This window comes from Lynx canadensis, chromosome C1 (assembly GCF_007474595.2).
Source record: "Lynx canadensis isolate LIC74 chromosome C1, mLynCan4.pri.v2, whole genome shotgun sequence".
NCBI classification, from domain to species: Eukaryota; Metazoa; Chordata; class Mammalia; order Carnivora; family Felidae; genus Lynx; species Lynx canadensis.
Genome location: NC_044310.1, coordinates 48,239,833 through 48,267,731, shown reverse-complemented (window position 1 = coordinate 48,267,731; position 27,899 = coordinate 48,239,833). Strand labels below are relative to the sequence as shown.

The following is a 27,899-nucleotide window of genomic DNA, read 5'->3' as shown; positions in this document are numbered from 1 at the left end:
TCTTCGCCATTTTGCCTGAGTTGTCTTTCAAGGCATCTTGAAACTGGTTTCTTGTTTTATGTATCCTTTGCATGTCTTAGAACCTCTCTACCATCTGTGCTTGGATAATGTAAGTACGTTGTTAGTTCAGAAACGTATTTTTTCCAGTTTGTTATTTTTCCAGGGCCTGGGAGGCTACAGGAGAGTGCTGGGATGATCCCAACTTTCTAATCATAATTATGTGCTTTCTAGGATACTCAGAATTAGAGAATCGCTTCAGAGTGCATGGACAGCCGAGGGAGTGAGGTGACTTTTGGGGGATCAGGAGTGGTCAGATGGGAAGGTCACAGAGGTCAAGGCTGTGTGGATTCCATACTGCAGTGAATAAAAGGAGGAAGGAAGACTTCCTCTTGCGATCCCTCCCACTTACCCAACAGTATAACTTCTACCATGAACGCAGCATCTCTGTGGCTTGAGTCCCTCTTCCTGATTGAGCTGCAGATACGAAGATGACTGTACCATGACGCTTGTCAATACTTTCTATTGGAGACAGAGTCTGGAACACTACTTACATGGAGAACACCATTTCTGGAGAGACGCAACCCTTTAAGATACTAGTAGTTGTTCTATTCTCTAATGCAGATGGATGGCTAGATCAGTACCCTCTGTGAGATCCTCATTTGAAAGGGGAACAGCAGGAAGCTTTCGATGTCAAAGGGAGAGGAGGGCAGGCAAGAAGCAGTGAAGAGAGGGAGAGAGAGAGAGAGAGAGACTCTGATGGTAACAGGAACCAATAAAAGAACAAGAAGTGGAGGGTAGGCATTGTTGGTGGGCTCCAAAACTTGAAATAGCAGTGGACCTCGTACTTGACTAATTTCTCCCCTTAACATCCCACCAGACCATTCTATCCCCTAGCCCTCTCCATCTGACAAAACTTCCCCCAGAACTGAAATATAGAGAGAGGTTTGCAGTGTTTGTAAGGAAAGCTTGCGACTCTAAATCCTTCGAACCTGTTCGGATCACCACAGGGAAGCACAGGGCTCTACCCCTGACTGAAGACACCCACTCACGGGCCCAGGAAATCAGGAAGCCCCATCTCTTCAGGCATGTAGGCCTCTTTCCTAGGTATAGTCCAGGTCCTCTGGACTCTTCCTAGTCTTTCATTCGTCTGGAAGAGAGGACTCTGGCTGAGTCTACCAAAGTCTGCATACTGTGGTAGAGTCAAGTGAAATCCTTCCTCCGACCACCGAATGTGTGGTCTATGGAAAGAGAAAGCTGCTGTCGGGAATCGCTCAGCTTTCTTAAAGGAAGGAGTAGCAGGCACCTTGAAGACCAAGTAGGGTCTTTGAAGTTCAAAGAAAAAAGTATATTGAAGTTCAGGTTGAATAATACGAATCAGAGGGAGAAAGCAATTCTGTTTCACATCAACTTGCCAGAATCCTGAGCTCATCCCTAGGCCTGGGGCACAGAAGTGGCTGTCTCTTCTTTGGAGAGGGGTGAATGAAGCCACATCCACATGTGTTTACATTTCCAAAGCAGTTTGATCATCGTTATAGCAATGTTGATAATTACACTTGGGGCTTATGTAGGTCCTTAAAGGTTCCAAAGGCTCTTTATCTTAACAGCCCCACATGAGTGGCAATTCTGTAAATATTTTTTAAAAAGGAAATACACAAATACAGCAAGTACCTGGAGAGGCCAGGTGCCACTGACTGAAGATATACAACAAGCAAGCACAGAGGTCAAGACCACGGGATTCTCTTGGGCAACGGAATGACAGGTGAGCTTTCAGGGCTCTCTCAGCTGGGGGGTCTCTTTACTAGATTATAGCGTCTTCTAGAAATTACTGTCAGGAGGGGCACATATTTCCTCGGGCTTAATAGAAGAGATGAGCTTGTCTTTAAAATGCTGTGAGACTTGCAGCTACACTCGAATCACCAATTCCAATACTCGATGCACTCTACCTGAGATTCTGTTCCAGAAGATGAACGGAAAGTCTCATGCAGTGATGATATGTCAGTGTGGCATGAAGGTTAAGACTTTCCACTTAGGGAAAGATGTGAGTGGAATTATCTTGGAGCTAGAAACTCCAGGTTTGACCAAGATATCACTGAGGCACCCGAAGTCACGGTATGGAGTATCTGATGAAGCAGGCCTATCTATCCCACACTACTCTTCGTTCGAGCTGTAGACTATCTCCTGAGTTGCGACCAATGGGGCATTTCTTTTTAGAAGGTACACTACTAAACACTCATGAAGCCACAAACTATTCTGAACACAAAAAAGAAAAATAAAGTCGAAAGAAGTAGAAAAAGAATGATAATCAGGATGGGACAGAGATCCAGAGTGCCTTAGTTTCAATTCCTCTTCTGCCCTTTATTAACTGTGGCCTTGAGCAAATGGAAACCTCTCTAGGCTTTGGCTTCCTCATAAACAACACAAGGATGGAAACAGGGACACTGTCAAAATTAAAGGACGTTTCTTTGTCCGCTCCTCCTGCCATACAAAATACCATAGATTGGGTATTCAGACAAGAGAAATTTATTTTCTAACAGTTCAGGAAGCTGGAAGTCTAAGATTAAGGTGCCAGCCTGGTCAGATTCTGCTGAGGGCCTTCTTCCTGATTTGCAGACAGCCACCTTTCTGGTGTGTCCTCCCAGGGCAGAGAGAGAAAACACAAGCTCTCTGGTGTCTCTCCTTATAAGGGCACTAATCCCATCATGGGGATCCCACCCTCATGGTTTCATCTAATCCCAACTACCTCCCCAAAGGCCCAATTTCCAAATACCAACATATGGGGGAGTTGGGGCCTCAACATATAACACAGGAGGGGACACGTTCAGTTTATAATATGATGTAAACCAACGCAGGGCCTCAGGGAGCATCTCTACTGCTTTGCTTTTGCTACCGTTTGTCCCAGGAATGGCATCTAGTTGTGAGAACACCTCCATAAACAGATGCATTAAAATAATAATTGAGATTTCAACAAGAAAGAAAGAAAGAAAGAAAGAAAGAAAGAAAGAAAGAAAGAAAGAAAGAAAGAGAAACCCCACGCAAATGTTTTGGAGAGAGTACCAGAAAATCCAGAAATCCTTGAGAATTCAGTTGCACTGTCTTTGATAAAAAACTTCAGCTAAAGGGTACTTAGCATTCACAAGTGGATTCAATTCCTTAGGAGCGATATTTCAGACATCAGTTCCAAAGGCTTGGTCAGTGTGCAGTGAACCACGCTTCTCAAAATGCGGTACGGATGCTGGAATCAGACTTTTGTGTCTGTGTTTCTAACAGTGTACCCTTCAGTTCTGTCACCTTTTTGGATCTCTGTTGCTTAACCTCTGCTGCCCGTGTAGGTAACAGGTGTCTGGAAGATCACAGGAAGAGCCCCTAGCACAGCTCTTCGAACATAAAAGGGTCGCGATAAATAGCGCTCTTGTTACTGGGCCACTGGTGTGAAACCCGGCTTCTCATCCTGACCTGGAGACCTTGGACAAGTCATTTAAGCTCTCCGAACAAACATTTCTTGAACTCTCAGGGGAGGCTGGGGAGCCAGACTTCTTGGTTCTGACGTTCACTAGCTGTTTCAACTGAGGCCAAGTCACTTCACTTCTTCATGCCTCAGCTTCTTCGACTATACGCTGGGAATAATGGGATTAAGCGTGCATTCCCGACACAGAGAAAGAACTCATAATGTGCTCCTGATGATTATTGCAGAGAAAGAAATGGAGGAAAGAGCAGAGTGGTCAGGGCACAGAGCTAGGAGGTAGACAAGGCAGGACTGGATATTTAACCACTCAAAATCTCTCCATAGAACCTATGTGTGAAATGTCTTTTGCAATTTGGTGGCAGGAAAAGCCTTGTCTCCCACAAGAAACTAATGTTTCCTCTTTTTGAAAATAAGAATTATGCAACTTATCATGTGTTCATTTTTGTCTTGGCTGCCAGGAAGCTCAGAGTGCAGTTGTGTGCTCCGTCACGGAGCCCAAGTTATTTCCTTTTTCCTATATCTTTGTTCCTTATTTTCCCTTTTAATTCTTTTTTTTTTTTAAGCTAACGTTTTCATTTGTGCCTCTTATTGTCAGAATCCTCAAAATTATTTGGAAAGTGGTACATGAAGATGAAATAAACAAATATAAATCTGAAATGTACACAGAACACTTAAGTTTTAAAACTTATCTGTTTCATTTGCTACCAAAAAAAAAAAAAAAAAGTTGAGGGGAAATTAAAAGAAATCATTTAAGAGCTATTTTAAAGGAGAGGAAAAAAAAAAAAAAGCCTAACAGGAAAACAGAATGACCAACACTAACGGAGGCCAAGTCAAATGAAAACTGCAATAAATATGTCTGAGGCTAGAAGTGTTTGTGCTTTCCCTGGCTGGAACCTATCATTTCTTAATTATATCCTCCGTGTGTTTTGCAAGATGTGAGCTGCTGTCAAGAGGAAGAACAGCCTCAGACAGGGGAGGAGCCACGGCCCACCCCTCGGCCCTCACATACCTGTACAGAAGCGAAGTCCCCCGAGGCACAGGCACCCAGAATAGCAGCGCCCACAAGAACAGACTCCACCTCTTGCGACAGGACCACAGGCATGCCTGCACAGGACAAGGCCACACCTTGGTTAGGGAGCAGGGCCGGGGATGGTGAGGGGAGCCGGCAAGCAGCCCCAGCAACAGAAACACCTGACGTGATGTGACGTGAAGGCAGCAGCGGGCACCCTCTCCCCATCCCCCACAGTTCTCTGCTCCTGATTCTAAAGGATTTTACAGCCAGTACCTACTGCTGCAGCAGCCAGGAGCCCCAAGGGACCCAGCACTCATGAGACCTTTTTGCCCCGATTTCCCAGGCTTCTGCTAGCTACTACATGCCATTGGTTCAAGCTCCCTTCAACAAACATTTGTTGACTGCTTTGCTGGGCCCAGCGAATATGGAGATGAACCTCCATCCTGCTATTCAGGTCTCCAAGGGGAGGTGGATGAGAAAGAGATTAAGGCCGCACAGGGGGTGGTTCTCTAACTGAGCTGCGCTAAGAAAAGGGAAGTAGTAAGAGGGTGTGATTAATCCCTCTGGTGGCTTCCTATTTCTCTGCAGACAAGCCAAAGCCCTTCCAATGGCTGGTGAGGCCCTCCAGAGCTGGCACCCACCCCGACGGTCTCCTCCCCTCCTGGCCACCCTGCCCCGGCTGGCCTCCTTGTTTTCTTGAATCAGTTGCAGGGCCCTCACCCATGCTGTTCCTTCTGTCTAGGTCACTTCCTCCCAGAGGCCCACACAGCAACTCCCTCTGTGTCCTTTGCGCATTTGCGCAAGCATCCCCATCCCACTGTGCCTTTCCTGACCGTTCAAAGTGACAACTGACCCACGACATTACTCATTCCCCTATTTCCTCAGCATCGTTCACCCCTGCACGATTACCGTCTGTCTCCCCTGCTCGAGCCTAAGCTCCATGAGGGCAGGCACATGGTCTCGTCCACTGCTGAATTCCTGGATTTGAGACTGCCTAACTACTATCTAGCACACGGCAAAGGCTTCAATGACGAAAGAGCAAATTTCCCGGATAGGGAACGGGCTGGGGTGTTCGTCAGAGTGGAGACGAGCCTCACGGAGGCACTTGAGGGAGGAGTAGAGGTCCACCAGGCAGCAAGAAAGCACTCCACATGCCAGCTGCTGGAGCCTGAGGGCTCACAGTGGGTTTAAGATTAATAGAAATAATTTAGAATTCTGAGGAGTTTATATGTGTATATGTGTACGCTATAAACAAGATATACGTAAAACATGAGTATAAATGCATTGGCTAATCAGGAGATGGCAGCAATCTCCACAAAGGTAAGCTCGGTAGCCAGACCTGAACACCTTCCTCTATTCAAGACACCAGACTGACTTTTTCAAAGACTGCATGTGTCTTCCTATCCTTTCCAGGAAGATCTCCTTGACACAGTCACCCTGAGGCTCCCATTGCCTCCTAACTCTTCTTCCTACTCCCAGGCTCAGTCAGCTGCCCAGCCACCTGGCACAGAGGGTCAGGGAAAAGAACTCCCTCACACAGCTAGGGGCTCAGGAATGCCAGCCCCCAGACTGTAGGGCCAGCACCTGAGGCTCCGCTGATAGGCATCGGGGGTGGGTCCCTTGGAAAAGCTCAGAGTCCATTCCACTAGCCCTGGGTCCTTCCCCAAGTGACATAAATATGTAGCCTCGGTTTCCCGGTGTGTGAAAGGGGGACAATAGTAAGACTGCTGTAAACCTGCTGTGCAGGTTTGCAGTCAGGCTTGATGAGAGAAGGCACACGTGGGGCTCAGCACATGTCTAGTGTCTTAAGCCCCTGAGAACGGTGGCTGTCGCTGTTAGAATGAAGCGGGAAGGTGAGCCAAGGCCCTCTACACGCACTCACTTGCACAGCGGGGAAGGGACAGACAGGTGCCCATCAGCCAACTACAGGGGAAGGACAGACACTGGGCCACACGGAAGGGCTATGTGGGCCCAGTCAGGAGAGCGCTGCATGCCTTTGTAGCAGCTGGGACCACCCTCACAGACAAGGCTCTTCTTAGAAGATAGCAAGCACCTGTAAATGCCATTGACCTTCCAGCCCCTCCTTACCCTGTCAAAAGCCTCACTAGTTCTGAGCAGGGAGTAGGCACCTGCAGTCCCTTCCCCTGGGGAACCGGACACCAGAGCGAATCTGGTGGACCCCCCACTAGCTCTCCGGTTGTACCCTAAGGACTCTGGAGCCAGACCGAGAGCGTTTGAAATCTGGCTTGCTCGCTGATTTACCTGTGTGATCCTGGGCAAGTTCCTGGACCTCTTTGTGTCCCGGTTACCCCATCTGCAAAATGGGGGTAAAATTCTACCTCCCTCTAGGGCTGCTGTGAGGATTGAAAGTACTGTTGTGAGTGAGGCACTTAAAACAGTGCTTGGCTCAGAGAAAACACTACATTAGCATTAGCTGTTAGGATTCTTAATATTTACCCTTATCTCTAAAGACTTCCTCCTCATCCCTGTCACCTGGATGATACCAACTCACTGCTTCCACTCCCCTTCAGGTCAATCCCACCTCGTCCCTTTCCACCTCCCACCTGCTGTGGGTCCTGGGACACCGGCCTGTGCAGACCACATCCATGGCTCCCTTGTCCTCATGGCTGAAACCTTGACTAAACTCTAGTCGGGCAGCCTCTTCAGAGCCCCTCAGACTCAGGATGGCTATGCCCCTGCCTGCCCCTTGCAAGCTTCGGGGTGGTAAGAATGTGGGCAGCCCCAGAGGACCGCCTGGTCATCGGGGTTTCCCTACACCCTGCCCACACCTCTGTAACAGACCCTTTGTTTGATTTTACTCCAAACTTTGTGCGTCATCTGTTCCCTGCCTGGACCTGACTCATACCGACACCAGCATCCTCTGGGTCCTTGCTGTCCTCTCTGGACACTGCTCAGAGCACCAAGAGCACTTTTTTTGGTTTGCAATGACCCTTCTGGCAGGACCTTATCGTTTTTCTTTGCATCCCCCTGCCAAGCTCAGTGCTTGGTATGCTTGTGTGCTCAGAGAAGGCTTCAGAGTGAATTAAATGGAAGGACCAATTATTAAAATAATGAGTAAGAAAGAGGGAAATCCCTGCTGAAACGGCCAGGGATTAAAAAAAAAAAAAAACAAAAAACAAAATTCAGAGAAGGAACATTCAGTCCCAAGTCAATGGAGGAAACCTACAATTACTTAGGACACACCAAGTATTTCTTGAAACCACAGTTAAACTAACTGCCAGACGTACAGGGAGATTCTTCCTCCTCATGTAGAGGACATTTTCCCAAGTTGGCAAAGCCCCATTCTCTCTGTGTGCACGGAGAAGCCTGCTCGTCACATGCCAAAGATTTGCTTACAAATTATTAAACTGCGCTTTTAAAATTTTTTTCTCTCTAACACACCTCCTTCTTTTTGGCGAAGGGCTGCTTTAAGGGAAGAAGCGAGTTAACATTTATGGAACACTGACTTCCAGGCATGGACCTTGGTGCTCATGAACTCACGAGCATGTACCCCTTCAGCACAATCTATCAGGAGGAAATAGCATTATCTCTTTCGGAAGAGGAAAACGAGGCTCAGAGAGGTAAGGCAGCTTGCCCAAAGTCACAGAGGTGACCCCCTGCTCTTTCCATGACTCCACACTATCTCCAAAGAATCTTCTCATCCCGCTGGGTTTTTGACAGGCAGTCCTGAGACTCATGCACCAGGTCTATGGTCCTCCTGAAGCCTCTGTTTGCAGGAAAATCGGAACTACAATGTTTCGAGGCATCCAAGACTCTACCTCTATACCCACTGGTGTGCACCTGCCTTTTACAGGACCCAATGCGAATGTGTTCTTTTCTGTGAGTGTTGGGTGAAGGAGGGGAGAAGGAAACTCTGCCTGGAATGGGAACTATTTTATCCGATGCATTAATGAGTTGAGCAGAACCCAAAGCATTTAAAGGCAGATGCACTTTGCCATCACTCGTCAGTCACAGCTTCCCGACGCAGAGGAATTCCAGCCAAAGAAAAGGTCCCTTTGTCTGGAAGTGTAACTGGTCCACGGCCAGAGACAAAGGGTCCAGTTTCAATCGGAATCCAAATAACGATTAACAGCCTTTTCATTCAACAGCCTGAAGAACTGTTTCCAAAGCAGAACTTTCTGTGAAGCTGCTACCCGCCCCTGCTTCTGAGTCAGCTCAGGGACATAAGGCCTGGAAGAGGACCCACTTTCATTAAGGCTGGAGCCGCAGTGCCTGGTCAGGACCCGGGTCACTCAAACTGCCCTGCTCTCGGGGCATTCTCACAGGTGACACGTTAGCCAGGGCAGATCTTATCTCCCCTCCTGCACAGAGGTAGGAAGGCTTCACGGCAATCAGAAGGCTGGAAATTGGAAAGTCACTCACAGATCACATTTTAAGTCTGAATCTTATCTGACTAGCTAGCTGACTCTTAGATAAAATGTGGTTATCGGTTTTCTCCTAGGGAAAACTACAAGGTAATTTGGGCTCCTTTTTTAGGTCTTTCCTCTTTCAGCCTCAGCATGGCCCACGTCCCTAGGTTATGGACACTTTCAAGGAAGAGTAATTAACACATTGGCACAAACTACTCAGGAAAGCCAAGAAACCTGGGTGAGCAGCACAGCGTAGGGGACGCTTAGCCTAGGCACACCCAGGTCACAGCCCTAGTTCTGTCCCTCCCCTCTTACTAATGTTTGACTTTGGACAGTCAATTTAATTGACCCTCCTAGCCTCAGTTTCTTTGTCTGTAAGATGGGGCACCAATTGCTACCTTTTGGCAGTTTATGAAGTTAAACATATACAGAGTGATTCTAGCAACACACAGTGGGAGCTTGGTTAATGGTAGTAATTTCTCTACTTAACATCCTGATACATTTACCCTTAGACTATGTGCTTTTTTATACTGTCCTCTGGCTTATGCCTCAGTCTATTTATCTCTAAGATGGGGATGAAGAATTTATTTAGTTTGATCTCCCGAAGTGCAGGGGTTGACTACGCCCCTGACACTTGGTAACGCTCTCATCCGCAGAAATCTGTATCTTCTGGAGGGGGCAAGAGTGATGTGAAGCAGTGTCAAGGGCAGGGACCTTGATTCGCCCAGGTGTCAGAGGTAAGGACTCCAGGTGATGGGGGAGGGACAGCAAGAGATCATGATGAAGGGAGGCTACTGAAGGATGGACTCCAATCACGCTGGAGCTGGAGCCGTAGGCAGGGTCCAATCCCCTCTATTTCCCTTCCCTTGCCCTGCTCTGGTGCCTGGCCATCCTGGGGTGGGGGGATGCCCATCTCCAGGAGACACCAGGGGAGAAGGGACAAGAGGCATGAGAGCACCAGTTCCAGAGGGACAGCAGCCCAGGGAAGGCTCTGTGATACAAGCAAGCCTCCTGCCAACGGGGTCCCTTTCTTGAAGGCTGAGGGATCTGCAGCGGGGATCCTGCTCTGCTGTGTTCGTATCACAAAGGGACCAGCCCGTGCTTCCGGATTTTCCTGATATATGTCATAAGCTATGAAAGAATCACAGGATCTTGGGGTCTCGGGGCTCAAATTCCCATCTGCAGCCAGACCCCAGTTCCCACAGAGCAGCTGGGCTCAGAATTCTTTCTTCAAGACAGCTTCCCCATCACTTCCTCCAGAGCGCTTGCCCTGCCCGGTCCCAGGTCCAAACCAGGGTGAGGTGTCCTACTATGTTTCCGTAACACTCGGTGCTTTTCTCACTCTCAGCTCTTGCCACACAATATTTGCATAGTGGTTTGTCCTTTTCTTTTTTTTTTTTTTTTTAATTTTTTTTTCAACGTTTATTTATTTTTGGGACAGAGAGAGACAGAGCATGAACAGGGGAGGGGCAGAGAGAGAGGGAGACACAGAATCGGAAACAGGCTCCAGGCTCTGAGCCATCAGCCCAGAGCCCGACGCGGGGCTCGAACTCACGGACCGCGAGATCGTGACCCGGGTGAAGTCGGACGCTTAACCGACTGCGCCACCCAGGCGCCCCATGGTTTGTCCTTTTCAATAGACTCTGAGCTCTCTGGGGGCAGGAATCCTGTCTTACCCATCTCTGCATCTTCAATATTCCCCACAAGTGTGCATCAGAAGAGGTGCTCATACTGTTCCGTAAAGGCTTAAATTATGTCCTAGCCCTTGCCGACCCCTGTCTTTTCTCAGGATCATTCAAAAGATGCCTTCACAGAGAGGTCACTTTCTCCATCATGGCTACAGACACTTCACAGTGATCTTAAGAAACAAGAATACATTTTAACCTAACTACGCACAATGATTTGGCACATCACTTGTACCCTGCTATCTCCAACCCTGTCCGGTTCTTAGCCGGGCATATTTGCTGCCAAGCCCAAAGTGACCTCCTCTGTACCTCCTCAGACTTACCTGTAATGTCTGCATGCATCTGCACAAAAAGGGGATTCTTGCTCAGGCCTCCACACAGGAAAAGAGTGCTGAGAGAGTGCCCTGCCGCCTCCAGGGCCTCTATGATGAGGCGGGTCCCAAACTTAAAGGGAAAAAGCAGAAGAAAGCATCAGGAGAGCAGCAGCACAAAGAAAAGCTCTGGAACATTTACTAAGTGGCCACCCAGCGCCAGACAGACACCACACTGAGAGCTTTACATGCCCTGTCTCGGAGCGCTGAGACGCCGGGAGACTGTGTCGCTTCTGATCACACGGCAAATGAAGTCACAAAGTGGGAATTCCAATGGGGGCCTGATTCCCAAACCTGCTCAATTACTATACCATTCGCTTCCATCAGTAGTTACACGACATTTACAAAAACAACTGATGGTGCTACCACAGTTAATATTAACACAGTCCACCGGAACCCACACGTCATGGGTGTTTGCTGCGGCCCCCGATGCTCTAGCAGGAACGAAGCATGGAGTGACTGGCTGGTGGTCTGTGGGTCAGGCTTCCTTCCCTGGATAGGAACTGAAGAGGTTGGTGCTTTGGAAAAGGACACCAATAAAATCAGCAGCAGAAACATGAGAAGAGAGCTCCAGCTGCATGAAGATGAGAGTAAGACTTCAGGCTGGCAAAGCGCTGACCTGTCCTTTATTCTCACTGGAAGCCAGGCAGCGGTTCTCCAATGACAGTTCTGGAGCCCGCGGCCTGGGACGAGGTGGGAATCCCGTGCTCTGGTTTGTTCATGGCTTCACAGTGCTTCATTTCAGCCCTCATGTGCTAGGATCTCCCCAAAATGTGTTATGCTCCTCATCTTGCTAAGTTCACTAAACTCAGTACAAATCGCTGATGCTTGAGAAAAGGACAGTGCTGTGGGGTCATCAGGGTGAATGCCGACGTACGATTCTTTAGTTTTAACTAGGATACATGAAGAGCTAAAAATCAGTTTATTTGGAGGTTCAAAAACTGGAAGTTCATGAGTCATCATTTATTTGGGGTCAGGATTTAAAACAAAAAGGTGGAGTGTGACATGACTTTGTGAGGCAGCCACATGGCAATGGTTGAGAAAGTGGCTCTGGAGGGAAATGAGAGAGGGATGGTTTTTTGATGGTGAGAGAGAGCCCTCGAGATGTTTAGAGAGCGATTAACTCTGAGGGATGACACAGTCCCAGGTGTGGACAAGGGGGTGAATTGACGAAGCAGAGGGAGGAGAAGGTCAGGGAACGTAAGAAGGTCAAGGATCTAGGAGGCCACAGATGGGACAGCCACCAAGAAGGCAGGGTTAGGGCTGGAGAGAAAACTGTGAGGTGGTATCCTGCATGTTGCTGGGAAGCTGGTACCCAAGTGTGTAGAGAAGAAGAAGGCAGTTTAGCATGAGGGCATGCCCTATCAGAGGAGTAACCAAAGTAAAGGAAGAGGGTTTGGGCAGTGGCCAGGATGTCCCTCTGACCCGCAGGGGTGGGATGCAGGGCGAGGGTAGCCTCTTTTGACAAGGCAGTCTGGAGAGCTGTCTTCCCTGTGTCTGGCGGTGTCTCTGGGAGAGGGAGTGGCTAGAAGGGGGGGGGGGGCATGGGGCATGAAATCCTGAATGCTGTGTAGTAAATTATGAGACGGGGGCAGTTCAGGAGCAAAAGCTCAGCAGTTCCAGCCCAGGGGCCCTCAGCTCTTCGTGAATCTGGCAAGAATATGGATTAGGTGAAACTTGGGCCTCCAAAAATAATCCACAGATGTAGTGTGTTAAAAAAAAATTAAAACATGTTGTACTGTATAAGGCCAGATCCTGCTTATTGCATGTGGCTGATTACCCCCAGATGTTCTTTCTTAAGCTTTTGGGGGGTCATGAACCCTCTTGAGAATATGATAAAACCTACTGACCTTTCCAGAAAAAAAGCCACTTACAAAATAGTATTATGAATGATTTTAGAAGGTCGACAGATGCCCTTACGTCCACCATGGATCATTTGGTGTCTGTGGATTTCAGGACACTCTAGTCTAATCAAGGGGCATGAGCCTGTAGTAGTTAAGAGCATGGCTTTTCAATTCAAGAAACCTAGGTTGGGGTTAAGACATTTCACCTACTTCTTGAATCAAACTGTACGGAACCTAAGACTCAATTCCCATTTTTTAAAAAGGAATAGTAACATCACATTCATTTATCTTAAAACTCTACGAATTGTCAGAAATGTTAACACGCAAGTAACATTTTTTTTTACTGTGGTCTTAGATTCGATGAAATACAGTAATACTTATTTGCAAGGTTGCCGCTATAGACAGCGTATGCACAACTCACACAAGGGTGTCGGGTACATGGCAGGTGTTTGGACATGAGCGCTATCTTGGTTGTTAGCTATGCTCGAGGTGCTCTGCCACGCATTTTGATGTCGTCTCCAATCTTACGACAAACTCAAAAACTGCACCTTGTTATCCCCACGTAGGAGTTCTATGACTTGCCTGAGGGTCTGTGTTGGGGGAGGACAGGTTCCCCCCAACATGCATGAAAATACCATGCAAAATTGGTATGTCTGATACTTCTGAAACCAGAGAAGTGTGGTTCATGTGATTAGCGGGCCAGAGCCGAGGGTAACACAAAGCACATTCCCTTGGGAAAAGGCAAGAAAGTATCTGCACAAGAGGCACTCCCTTGGGAGGGGCTGTGACAGCCTTGCCTCTCCCCCATGTGGCATTGTTGGCTGGAATTTCCCACTCAGTCAGTAACAGGGCATTCCCTTCGGGTGTCCCAGGCTCCACTCTGTGAAATGTCCCACCCTCCTTAAATGCCCTGCCACGGGGCTTTGTGCTAAAATGATTTTGTGCTCACCTTTCTGGAAAAAATGTTTTCACAGAGAAATTTAAATTAAAATCAGGCTAGTCCACTGGGAATGTACAGAACCAAATGCAAATCGAGAGACTTCAAATGCAAATAGTACTTTTTAAGGGTCTATTCTGAAAAGAAAACTATAGATGAACAGGCTATGGATAAACTGGTTGTTTGACAAGTCTTTCAATTCAGTGTGATCAAGAGAGAATTTTACTTCATGGAGAGTTTCGCACAGTCCCGAGTTAACTTCATTACAATATCGCTTTCATTCTATTCCTACAAAATACCAACCACATCTATTCACAACATATAGATGCTAGGGCAATATTCAGAGCTAATGAAACAAAAAAACCATTTTTTCCCCCAAGTTGAACATCATGGGAAAATATCTGTTATCAGAATACTTCTTTGAAATGCACATTTCTGCCTGAAAGATCGGCATACTGTCTTACCTTTGCAAAACAGACCGAACTACTCACAATTCAGTTGACCCTACAATGAAACCTTATTAAAAAAAAAAAAAAAAAAAAAAAAAAAAAAGGCCTTAAATTTCCTTCCCTTTGCGGTATTATAAAGGTCATTAAGGCGATGGACAGAATAAATATGATAGCTTTTAATACATGTACAACCCACTGAATACAAGATTGATTTTCCAACTGTGTGGTATTTGGGAAAATGTAGCTGGCTGGCTCCACCCAGCCCGCATTATATTTAACCTCATTTACACGGAAGGGGGGGTGCCTCTGTGAGGCGATCCTGGCCAAAATAACAAAGTTTGCTAAGATGTGTAAAATAAAAACTGGCCTTAGAAATGCCTGGAAGCTTATTTCCTCCATGTAGCATTTACAAGCATATCAAAAAGCAAATGCAGGTTGGGAGAGTGGAAAGAGCAGAAGATCGGGAGCGAGACAGACACTTCTCGGGCTCCCCATGTGACTCTACTGAGCACTAGCTTTCTGACCTCGCCAGGTGCTTTTTCCTGTCTGTGAAATGAGGACAAGCTCACCTGCTTACAGGGTAGCTGTCCTAGGCCACAGGTGGGTGGGTGGTACTCTGGTGCCTGGCACAGCTAGTGGGTGTCGAGGAAAGGCAACGGTCATTATCATCACGTGATGGTGCCCCTGGGTCTGCCTCTCGGCATGTACTCAGAGGACGAGCAACACACAGCTCAGATTTTCCATTTCAACGTGGTCATTTTATTCCACTCGAAGACTTCCATGCAATGGCATTGTTGGATCAGAAAACCAAAGTTCCTCAATACTCCATATAGCTACTTTTATTTTAGAAAGCCGGGGCCACCAATCCCAGCTCTGCTACTCGCTAAGCTACATGAAACTGAGCAAGTTAAGTGGTCTTGCTTAAGTGTAGGTTTCAAACCTGCGGAATGGGGATTCTAAGACCTAGTTCATTAGGTTGAGTCACATGATGTTGGTAAATATTTAGCACAGTGCCTGGCACATAATACCCCAAAACTAAATTATTCATCATGATTATCATTATTACCATCAAATAGGATCACTAAATAACTGTCTTGACGACTGATGCCCATTATTCTCCTTCATATTCATTTTACTATTCACTCCCTCCATTTAGACAGGTATCAGAATTACCTGTTTTTGACCAAGGTCCCATAAGTAGGACCAGCTGATCGATGCCACTGAACTAGCCAAGCTATTAAATCAATGACAGTTGCTTCAGGAAGATAGTCAAACTGGCACATAAATAAACTAAAAGGACTGTTTCATCCAATCCAGTTGGCCTGGGGCATATAAGACTGTATGTTCTTAGTGGTTGGAAAGCTCTACTCTCTCAACATAGCTACATGGACAAATGGGGACATAAGAAAAGCACTTCTGTTAGTGATATGGATATATGGAAAAAATGTATGCAGTTCTATTATTTGAAGGAATAAGGTTATGGAAGTGGTATATGGAGAAACAAAATAACTGAGCGGCATATAAATATGTCCACATAACAGGAACCAGGAAACTTTCTGTGTGTCTCTGAAAAATAAATTTTGAATCAGAATTTACTGGCCTGATTTTTCCTTTCTGTTGGTCCAGGTTCTCTTACCAGAGTGGCTAAGCCTCACTTGATTAGCTATAATTTGGGGGGTTCCTCCCAGCTCTGAAACTCAGAAAGCCATGACCCGCTCCTCCAAAATGCACTTCCTAACATGATCACCTCTGGGAGAATAAGAATCCTTAGAGAATGATGTTTGAGCTTTTAGGAGTTTGTTTTCACTTTGGATTCATCTTCAGCATAGGAGTTCCTAACACTTTAAATTCTCCCCTCCTCTCCTTAACCATCTGAACCTCTTGCTGAAGCTGCTAATGACCTAAAAACAAACACTTCCAAGTTCTAAGGATGCTTACTATTTAGAGGAACCCTATAATGAATCCTTTTGCGAAGGGAACGATGTCATGTGTTTTATAAGTGTGCACATTCTTTAACATCCGCTTTTCTTAATGCAGGCATACATGGCATCTGCTTCTATTTAATTGAGTTTGGAAGACAAGTTACATACATAACAACTATGATGCTCAAAGGCTTGAGCTCCTTTCAGCTTTCAGCCATGTGAGGTGATTAGTGAAGCAGGTGAAGAACTTCATCAAGATTTCCTTCCTAAAAGACACGCATCTCTTTTTGGCAAGCTCCCTTTTAATTAACAATCTCTGTCGCAAAAAGCACATGATGTATCTTGGAGGAGCATGCGGTCTAAAGTTTATTGATAGCCCTCGCTCTCTTTAAAAATGGCATTAAAGGGTCTTACAGCAATGGCTTGAACTGTGGCCAGGTAGAGAATGGCAAGATCATCGAGGTCCTGAGACAGTTTCAACCCGGTGACCTGGAGGGATGAAGAAAAGAAAAGAAAGAGATGGCCAAAAGGAGCTGCCATGGATAGAGATAGTTCCCATGAAACACGTTCAGATGTGTTTTCTTGCCCAAACAAGTTCATATGCAAATCCCCTTTTTGTGAGCTGAACGTGAAATGACTACCAAACTGTTTAATCTCCAGACCTGGGAAAAACTATCATTTCTTCTCTAAAAGAAAGTGCCCTGCCTTGTATTAAACAAAAACAAAACAAATACCATACGGAAATCGTGTTTGATATTCCTTAGCATGGAATTAAGTCTTTCTTCTTCTTTAAAAAAAATGTTCTTTTATTATAAACACCCATTTTCTTTGGCTTAGAGAAATCAACATGGAACAGTGGCATTCTAGTAAAAGATGATCTTATTCTGAGCTCTGCTGTTGTCAGAATTCAGTGTAACAGCATCGAGGGGGTATTCAGAGTAAAATAATATGTCTCCTATAAATGTTATACCTACTAGGGGATAATTTACAATCTGTGGTTTGCAAGGGAATCCCATTAAAGTCAATCGGAACCACATGCTTATATGGAGTATGTCAATTTCTGAGAGATTCCAGAACTGAACAGGATGCTAAATGTAGATGCCTTCAAGACTTGTTCAACAGTCCCTCCTTCACACTTCCCATTCATTAACATCTTCTCTTGGGATATTTCTAGAGGGTGAAAAACTGCGGGGTTCTTCAAGCCTACTCTGAAGTTTGTGGATATCGATACCAGAATTTGCTCTGTATTTTCACATTACAAAATTAATCAATGTAACATAGGTTTACTCAGAGCCTATGGTGTGTATGATCTTGAGTGCAATGAGGTGGCGACATTAAAAGAGGAGAGCTGAGCGGTCTCCCCAGGTCCTTTTCCTTTGTCTCTCCAGTCCCCTTTAATTACCCTCTCCAGACTGCCCTCTGAGCCAGGACTAAGGGGCCGTATTGACCTGTTGCAGGGCAGACTCCATTCTGTCACCAAAACCAGAGACCTGAGGGCACTCTCCCCTGACTTTTCCTTTCTTCTCGGATTTACAGTCTCCCAAGTCGTGTCCATTTATCTCCCAAATCTTTCACGAATCCATCCCTTCTCTTCATCCTGTTGCTCACTTCTTCAATCCAGGCCACCATTTTGTAAGTACGTGTTCTGACATACAAACCTGATCAGGTTACTCCCTGTTACAAATTGTCCACTGACCTCATTTCGAGGCAGAAATGCCTATGCTGTTTTATGTGCTCCCTCTTTGGCTTGCCCCTGCTTACTTCTCTATCATCTGTACATGTCCTTCCTCACTTAGTATTCTCTGTTCTAGCTATTCTGACTACTCACTGAAGTCTGTTGATGCAGGCATTATTGGATTCAAGTAGAGCTACCTGCTAATGGTTTCTCTGGCCAAATAATTGGGTGACCAGATGAGAATTTGAGCTTTGATTTTAACACACAGGAACATGAAGATTTGAATGAGAGACTAGAGGGGAATTCTGGGTATGCATCTTCCCAAGCCAATAACTCGAGTGTGAAGGAACATCCCTTGTAAAGTTCCCCAGAGACCTAAACACATAGTAAAAACACTGGCAGTAAAGGAGAACATGAACACTGCTGATGTTATAGAAGTTCACTTCATAATGTGTGTAAGGAAATAACGTGCCCCAGGGAACACATACAATGGAAACCAGAACCTAGCTGTTCTGACAGACTACCTGTGATACTCACACAGTATCTCCAATGCCTAGCACTATGTCTGGCACATAGTAGGTACTAAATTACGATCCGCTGAATGTGTGAATTAATGACAATGCTTTTTCCCTTTGTATACCACTGTCTTTCCTAACATCCTAGCCTTTTGTGTCTAATTACGCGATTACGGGAGGATAATATTTACCACCTCAGCTCCTCATATATTCATAGAGGGGAGGGCCATTTACTCCATGCCCCAAGAACGAAGAGTGGAAGATCACTTCTAGTTGCTCATTCCAGGCTTTCACCCCACCCCACCCCACCCCACTTCACCGCCCAGACTCGACACTTAGCTTCCCTCATCACAGTGGCTTAGAGGAGATCATTGGGGTAAAAGAGCAGCCCATTACTCATATGGAACCTTTGTGTGAATTAGAAAAAGGTGCCCCCTCCAGGCAGACTAAATGCAAAAGGCATCCCGTTTGGGAGAATAAATTATAAAAAGGAGAAGAGTGGGCAGGATTTCAGCCCTGTCGTATGTCCCTTCAGCCAAATACCTCATGTCATCGACCAGCACTGTATCACATGATGATCCTGGATAAAGATCGCTCATCATGAATGGTCTCTCTTTTCTCTACTGGCCTGGCCTCAACAGCATCTGTGCAGCTTACCTACCGGGAAAGCCAACTGGGACAAGGCCTAGAGTGGCCTTCCAGAACCAGTCCAGGAGGCACGCTACCTCTGGCTCCCCTCTCTGGTCATCAATGTGAATGAAGCTGTGACCCTTTGTGTGATTGGGTTATGTGCATGCTTGGCAGACTCACATCTCTCAGTAGGTGGGTCCTGAAGACCAGATCTGGGTACAGTGTGATGGGGTGGGGAAGAAATCTGACTTTGGATATGAGACACATTCTGCTATTAATTAACTAGGAACCCTAGTGTCGTGTATGACATTTATAATGTAACTGGTTCTTATATCCTTCTTGATTAGCAAAAACCCATAAGACAGGATGGATGCAATATCACCAGATTTCATTTTCTTTTTTTTTTTTTAGTTTTTTAGGTACACTCCACACCTGGTGAGTAGCCCAGTGTGGGGCTTTAACTCACAACCCTGAGATCGAGACCTGAGCTGAGATCAAGAGTCGGACGTTCAACCGATGGAGCCACCCAGGTTCCCCCAGATTTTATTTTCTTATCCTGCAGTAAATAATCGTAAGACTTTCCCCACAGTATTAATATTCAAGCAACAAAAGTATCATGGCCCCTTGTCTAAATGTCTAGTGCCCCCAGAGCTCAGAAATCATAGGGGGGAAGAGAGAAGATAGTTTCTTTTCTCCAGAAACTGAGAATGAGATCATGTAAATGAGCACTAAATTTAACTCCTAAGCTTGCTAGTAGCTCTGGCAAAAGGAACGCCACACGGGTGACATAGTGTTTTCTTTTTCTGATAAATAAAACATACCTGTATTTCAAGGAAGAAAACATTATTATTCTAAGGAAGAAGGTACTCAGCAACGAACGGGACTAAGCAAGCACAGCTCTCTCACTCCATCTCCAACATCACCAGGGCCAGGGAGTTGAAACGTGACTCAGTGAAAGACATTTCTCTCTAAAGAAGTTACTGTGGTCTGGGGCCCTGCTTGCTTGACATCTCATCTGATAAGCAGATGGAGACTCCAGAAGGGCCAGTCATCATGAATTCCATTTGATTTCTCTCTCAAATACTAGGGACTTCAACCATGCCTTGGCGAAAGTCAAATGGCTGTTGACCCTAAGGAGTGCCTGCCATGTGGACCACTCAGGAGACTACAGAGGCCTGTCAGGGAGCCAGCCTGGTAGGGAAGTGGCAGCAGTAGCCCAGGGATGCCAGGGACATCCTGGGGGGAGGTGCAGCTTTATAACCAGTGAGAAAGCTGAGACGTGACAGATGAGCAGATATCCCTATCTGAGGGCTGAATCGTTCCATCAATAAGGGGAAGTAGGAAGAAAGCATAAGTGGAAGGAGTGTGTTTCTAGAAGATGTGCATGTGCCTATTTTGAATGTTTGGGCAAGACAGTGAAATGTGCGGGGAAGCCCCATGGGAGAGTTGCACTGGTAAGCACATTTTATTTATTTTGCTATTGTGTAACAAGGAGAACTGTAAGAGAAAACTTTTATAATTAATATTTAGAGATGTGTGAAAGCTGCATATGGTGGCCAAAGAGATGCAAACTACGGCTGATAACTTCAACATCCTAGATGATAATTATAAAATGCTTATGTGGAATTTCTGAGCTTAGAAGACAAGTGTGGGTGAATGGAAAGAAGACAAGCTATGGAGGAAGACACCTGGGTTTGGATCTTGACGTTTCCCCAGCTGGCTGCACAACGGAGTGTTTGGTGACCTTTCTGAAGCCTATTCATGAAGTAGGAATAATGATACCTCAAGGCATTTTTGTGAAGATTAAAAATCATTTGCAAAGTGTCTTACATTTTCAGGAAGCTATACTGAGTCTACAAGAACTAAACCGTTGGGATGCCAATGACACTTAGCGTTGATTTTCTTTTCCTTTCTCTTACGAAATGTTTGTTCTCTTTATCTTAAATGCACGAAGGGTTCAATCCCATTCATTAATTGGAGTAGGGCAACAAAACATCTCCTTTAACATGGTATGGGTACCCCCAGGGTATTAATGAGGGGCACTGAAGACTAGTGCACATCCAGCGTGGGGAAGACAGGGCAGAATGCCTGTTCATCATCATCAGCATGAGGATCATAATGTTAAAGATATGGACATCCAGGAGTGTGGACAAACAGGATGCCCCTGATGAGGGCCCACGAGTAGGATGATGAGGGACTCACTGCAAGGACTCCTTGGAGAAGTCCTAGTCCTTATCAACCTACACACCTTCACTCACTATGTAAATAGTAAGGACAGATGAATTTCACCATAGACTTCACCTGAAGTCTTGCTGCCACTTAGGAGCTGTGAGACCTTGAGCACGCCTCATCTTTTCCTGGGATCCTCGCTGAATGCAGACTTCCTGAGCTCCAACTCCAGATTTCCCGAATCTTTGGTGTGGGCCCAGCAATGTGCATTTCAGCAAGGTCATATTGTACAATAAATTGTGGGAATAAGTGTCCTTAACCTTGGCATTGTGAATTAAAGGCTGACAGGCGTTAAAATTGTCGAAATTGTTCAAAAAAAGATAGTAGTAATTCAGTTAGCTAATTTTTTTTTCCTTCTTAGTGATTTTAAAGGAATTAGTTACATATGTTAGTAAGAAAGAAAAAAAAGCTTGGAAATAGATTTTCAAGGGGTCTCTAAAGATTACAAAGACAAGAAAACAGGATCCCCAGTCCTGAGGTTTTCTAGGGTCATCAGAGCTTGATGGAGTATCCAAGGCTCAGGGGAATTGGTTGAAAGCTTTTGAGAAAACAAAGGAACAGCAAAAATGCTCTGTTGGCTCAGTCAATAATAAGGGCAGAGCTGATGGACAGACAACAGGGAAATGAGAAGGATCCGAGAAAAATGTATAGAAAACCTCTGGAGAGAGGACAGAGATTGGAGAACAGGTCTGAAATAATCAGCAGCCTGGAAGAGAAAGGACACAAACGTCCCGGAGGTTTCAGTAAGCATCAGGAATCAAGGATGACACTTGGCATCGCCCAAAACTCACCCAGATTTGGGAAATGCAGATAAACATGTTAACAAAACACAATGTGTTAACAACTCTGAAGATGTTCCCAAGATTCCCATCCTGCAGTTACTCAGACACTAATCTAGGCACTGCTGCAAAGGGACTTTGTAGATGGAACTGGTTACTAGCCAGATGACCTTAAAATACAGAAATTATCCTGGATTATGCAGTATAAACTCAATGTAATCATGTGAGCCCATAAAAGCAGAAGAGTCAGTCAAGTGACAGAGTAGGAGGCAGAAGAAATGAGGCAGAAATGGAAACCGGGGAGATTCAAAGGATGAGAAGGACATGATCTGCCATTGGTGGCTTTGAAGATGGATGAGGGGGGCAATGAGTCAAGAAATGCAGGTGGTCTTTAGAAGCTGAGGACCCCTGGCTGACGGTCAGCCAGGATATAGGAACCTCAGTCCCACAACTGTGTGGAGCTCAAACTGGCCGACAATTTGAATGAATTTGGTAGATTATTCCCAGAGCCTCCAGATATGAGCCTTTGGTTCTGGTCTTGCGAAAGTTGGAGCAAAGAAACGAGCTGAGCCAGCCCGGGCTTCTCACCCACAGAACTGCGAGATAAGAAATTTAAGCCTCTAAGTTTGTGGTAATTTATTCAAGCAGCAACAGACAACTGATAAACTCACGAAGCCTAGACTGACATTCTCCCTTACAGCCTTATTCTGTTGGTGAACCCTACGTGACACATTAGTTTGTTTGCTAGGCCCCAGATACACCAGGCACTTCACATCTTTGTCTGCTTCTGATGCTCTAAATCCAAGCCATTTTTTAAAAAAAATTTTTTTTAACGTTTATTTATTTTTGAGACAGGGAGAGACAGAGCATGAACAGGGGAGGGGCAGAGAGAGAGGGAGACACAGAATCCGAAACAGGCTCCAGGCTCTGAGCTGGCAGCACAGAGCCCGACGTGGGGCTCGAACTCACCGACTGTGAGATCATGACCTGAGCCGAAATCGGACGCTTAACCGACCAAGCCACCCAGGTGCCCCAATCCAAGCCATTTTAATGTACTCATGCACCAGTATCCCAAAGCTGTTCTGGTCAACTGTCCAGGTCCTTAGTTGGTGTCATCCAGCCTGTCTTGATTTACATACTAATGATTTACATACGGATTTGGATCCCATCCTTGGTCCCCTGGCCTTAGATCTTTCTCATTGTTTGTTTGTTGGATATTCCTAGCGGGTTTCTACCCAATTCACTCCACGGTCTTCTATCAAGCCATACTACCTTGGGAAGGACTCTTATTTGTAATTCATATTCCTCTTGCCTCCCTCTCCTGGGTTTTACTTGTTGCTTGGTATAGTTAGGGAAGAGAGAAAGCACTAAGAAAATAAAGTCTGAATCTGTGACATAATTTTAAAAAAATCGCTCAAATGAGGAGAAAATATGGCAGACACACTGAAAACAGAGTGGGAATACGAAAACACAAAAACTTAATTTTTTTTCTTTAAAAACATTTTTTTCCTTAAAAAAAATTTTTTTCCTCCCAATGGATATCAGGGGCCTCAATCTGAACACACCAGGTTTCTAATATCACTTCTGTTTTTTTCCCCCTCTAGGAAAAAAATAGCTGTGACTCTCTGAACCTTAGACAGAAAGAGAGAGAGAGAGAGAGAGCAAGCACGAGCAGGGGAGAGGGGCGGAGGAAGAGAGAATCTTAAGCAGACTTCACGCTCAGCATGGAGCTCAACGCAGGGCTCGATCCCACAACCCTGGGATTGTGACCTGAGCTGAAATTAAGAGTCTGACGCTCAACCTACTGAGCCACCCAGGCACCCCATCTCTGTCCTTTTAAATGGGGCAATGACATTGTCAGGCAGAGCTGTGAGAAATGCTGGTGATGATGCATGTAAAGCATCTGTCATGGTGCCTGACACGCTACAGTCCTGGAGAAAATGATACCTATCACAAAACAAAATACGAGCTGCTAAACTAGATACTTCAATAAGAAAATGCGTTATCAGAAAACCAGCTAGATGATACTTGGGATATTAAGCTTTGTTATATGACTCAATTTGTCATAGGCAAAAATATGTAAAAACAAAACAAAACAAAAACAGTGAGATGAACCGGCATTAAATTGTAACAAAATCATCAACAAACCCATGTCAAAGAGTGCACATCCCTGCAAGCCTGATAAATGTTATCAGTCACGAGCTGCTTGAATCAGCCCATGAGCTTCCAGGTCTGGCATCCTCCTCCCCATCAGAGGAAGCCACTGGGAGACAGCCTGTGGCTCCTCCTGAGATCTTGCAAAGCCTCATCTGCATTGCTGACTCCATCCACATCGGACACTATTTAGCAAGGCCCGTCTCTAGCTGGGGTTCCGTCTTCTAGGAACCGGCTAAGATCTTACAACACAAGTCTTCCCTTTCTCTGTCTCGGTTTTTCACATGCACACTTGCTCTGGGCTTGCTTTGAAGAGCCGTTGGAGCAGGACTCAACCTCTCCAGCAGTTTGAGCAGCATATGGTCTTATGTTAGAAATCACAGCTCTTCAAAGCACGAGAAAATAACTTTCCGTTCTGGGTAGCGCTGTTCTTGCAAAAGGAAGCAGAGAAAACACGTTTCAACCACTGGGGGATATGGTGTTTTCATGGCCTGATAGGCTTCTGACATGACTTGCTTCTTTGATTACATTTGATGAATTGACTTCTTGGATATTTCAGGAAAAGAATGTTTTAAAAAGCGCCAAAACAAAGAGGTAGTATTAATTTGAGAATAGAAACTAGTCATATATACCGAGACGCATGCCCTCTTTCTAAATTCCTCCAGCACTAAAGTTTTGTAAGGCACACAAAATTTGAGTGTTTCCTGCTGTGGTTAAGGGAAGTGAAGCCTAAGGACTTATGTGGAGAAAAGACTAATCTCTGTACAGTATGAAATGTGGCTTCTGTGAGGACCAAGTGACTGTTCGCCTTCACCAGCTGGTCGTGCACAGCCGCTGACCTCCGTGGCTGCTGAGTCCAGATGGTCCTTGGGCTGAGGGGGATGGCTCATGACTGGCTACTTGGCATCCAAAGGCTACACTTAGAATCCTGCTAGTCGTCTTCTAACGCGCAGATAAGGGCCACTGAGCAGAAGCCACAGGTTCTGAAGTATTTGCTGATGTCTGTCCACTATGTGATAGTCTCCCCCTTGTTGATTCTGACAATCATCCCGTAAGGAAGCCTGTCCCACTTACTGATGAGCAGACTGACCTCATAGAGCTAATGTCAAAGGTCACACAGCTGGTACATTTTCAAGGCAGGATGCCAATGCAGATCTGACTTTGATCCCTGGGCTCCCTTTACTGTTTCACAGGGGTAAAAACTCTCCAACCAAACATTTAAAATAAAAACAATCAGGGGTGCCTGGGTGGCTCAGTGGGTCAAGTGTCTGACTTCGGCTCAGATCATGATCTCACAGTTCGTGAGTTCGAGCCCTGTGTAGGGCTCTGTGCTGACAGCTCAGAGTCTGGAACCTGCTTTAGATTCTGTGTCTCCCTTTCTCTGCCCCTCCCCTGCCCATGCTCTGTCTGTCTCTCTCTCTCTCTCAAAAATAAATACACATTAAAAAATAAAATAAAAACAATCATAAAAACTATCTAAAACAGGCCACCATTCCTGATGATGAATATTTAGCTTCATCTTTCTTGATGCATGACCATGCCACATTTCTTTAAATACAAGCATTTTTTTCTTATGTTTTCCTTTTTTTTTTTTTTTTTCAACGTTTTATTTTATTTTGGGGACAGAGAGAGACAGAGCATGAACGGGGGAGGGGCAGAGAGAGAGGGAGACACAGAATCGGAAACAGGCTCCAGGCTCCGAGCCATCAGCCCAGAGCCCGACGCGGGGCTCGAACTCACGGACCGCGAGATCGTGACCTGGCTGAAGTCGGACGCTTAACCGACTGCGCCACCCAGGCGCCCCATGTTTTCCTTTTAAAGAACCTAGAGCCATCAGTGTTAAATGCTTTGATACCGATTGCTATGACCCAAGCTTCTGCTTCCTTTACACATCATATGCAGGGCCCTTAACAAATTTATCAAGTGGAAAGGAGAAATATTTACATAGATGTCTACTTGGTCCAGGCACACCATTAAGCTGCCCACATCCCTAGCCTCTACCTCTTTTTAGCCTAGTGCCACAGGTCAATCACAGAAGGAGAAATGAAGCAGCCATGCACATAGACAGGAGCCAACTGTTACCAGAACAAAAGAAAATGATGTGTTCACGCATAAGGGAAGGATTCCTGGGTTATGCCCTGTTCCTACTTCTGAGGGCAGGCAGCTCTAAAGCAGAAGAGTTTACAGCCAGGTCAAAGCAGGAGTGCTGATTACTTCCGAAATCTGAGTCCGTAGGGTGTGAAGGAAACAAGCACCATTCTGAGGAGAGAAAGAGGTCAGAGTTTAAATCCAAGGGCCAGGGGAAGGACAAACATGGGAGAAAGGAAGAGGGCCAGGTTTCAGAGAAGGGGAGCGAGGACCAGGCTGAGGAGTGTGGTTTGGTGTGAAACCACGTGTGAGACGGGTGTTAGGACTCCCATCTCACAGTCACTAGTGTATCATGCAGAGTAAAGAGCTATGAGTTAAGGCAGCCTGTGGGGGTGTGCTTGCTCAAAGTCAGGACTCACATTTTTATTTAGGCAGATCATTTCTTGGCATTATGACTTTAGGCAGGTCACTGTTCATTTGTCCCTTGACAAATAAAGACGGAAATAATTGCTTAGCCATAAGGCAATTATTCGATGCCTGTCTTTGACCTAAACACTGCTGAAAATTTTAATGTTTATTTATTTTTTGAGAGACAGAAACAGAGCATGAGAGAGAGGGAGACACAGAATCTGAAGCTGGCTCCAGGCTCTGAGCTGTCAGCACAGAGCCCAACGTGGGGCTCAAACCCACAACTGTGAGATCATGACCTGAACTGAGGTTGGACGCCTCATCGATTGAGCCACCCAGGCACCCCTAAACACTGCTGAAATTTAAAAAGTACACAAGCCGGGGCGCCTGGGTGGCGCAGTCGGTTAAGCGTCCGACTTCAGCCAGGTCACGATCTCGCGGTCTGTGAGTTCGAGCCCCGCGTCAGGCTCTGGGCTGATGGCTCAGAGCCTGGAGCCTGTTTCCGATTCTGTGTCTCCCTCTCTCTCTGCCCCTCCCCCGTTCATGCTCTGTCTCTCTCTGTCCCAAAAATAAATAAAAAACGTTGAAAAAAAAATTAAAAAAAAAATAAAAAAAATAAAAAAAAGTACACAAGCCATAGGTAGTCCCTATCCTCAAATTTTTTTTCTAATAAATGTAAAACATACGCTAGGTCATATGGCAGCTGTGATCTTATTTTCTTCTGTAAAAATTGTTTTTTATTGACTTCAATGCAGGTTTTAATTCTGCTATTCTGTATTTTTAGTTGTCTTTATCATCTCCTCTTTTTTTTTCCTCATTCCACTGGCTTTCCATCTGAGCTCACTTTTCCCCCCACTAAGTTTCTGTCCTATTTCATAGAGATGTGCCTTTAAAAACAAAACAAAAAACAAAAAACAAAACAAAAAAACAACCTACTGAATATGCCGAGTCTTTTTAATATTTTCTTTTGGTTTCAGTAGTAAATAATTCTTTAAGAGGCCTTTCCCTGTGCTCCAATGGTAATTCTTTTTGCTTTGTATGCAACATGTTGTTTTCTAATGGACTCACTTTATTATTTCTTCATTCATTTCAACTAGAGAGCTATACATATTCAGTGCTTCCCAGCAGAGAGTACACATGATTTACTGTCTGCCCCACTCACTGCAACTTGGATATGCCTCTTCAGATCTAAAGCTAGTTGCCAGTTCCCAGAGTCTAGCAGTTTTTTTTTTAAATATTTTTAATGTTTATTTATTTTTGAGAGACAAACATACAGAGCATGAGCAGGGGAGGGGCAGGGAGAGAGAGAGAGAGATGGTGGGGGGGGGGCGGGGAGAGACACAGATTCTAAAGCAGGCTCCAGGCTCT

At 45.5% G+C, this 27,899-nt stretch overlaps 1 protein-coding gene across 13 annotated transcripts in view; it reads right to left on the bottom strand.

Annotated features, from left to right (window-relative positions):
* The window catches only part of FGGY (FGGY carbohydrate kinase domain containing), a 417,073-nt gene that overhangs the window by 73,943 nt on the left and 315,231 nt on the right, over window positions 1-27,899 (bottom strand). For 11 of the 13 annotated variants that reach the window (XR_003970648.1, XR_003970649.1, XR_003970647.1 and 8 more), the window contains 3 exons: window positions 16,468-16,542; window positions 10,854-10,974; window positions 4,473-4,567 (listed from right to left, as the gene is read on the bottom strand). Coding sequence is in view for 10 of the 13 variants with exons in the window: in XM_030323871.1 (XP_030179731.1) it covers window positions 4,473-4,567; window positions 10,854-10,974; window positions 16,468-16,542 (291 nt within the window). In the remaining 3 variants the exon portion in view is untranslated. The remainder of the gene's footprint in view (window positions 1-4,472; window positions 4,568-10,853; window positions 10,975-16,467; window positions 16,543-27,899) is intronic. The other 2 variants (XM_030323875.1, XM_030323878.1) reach the window with 2 other exon arrangements.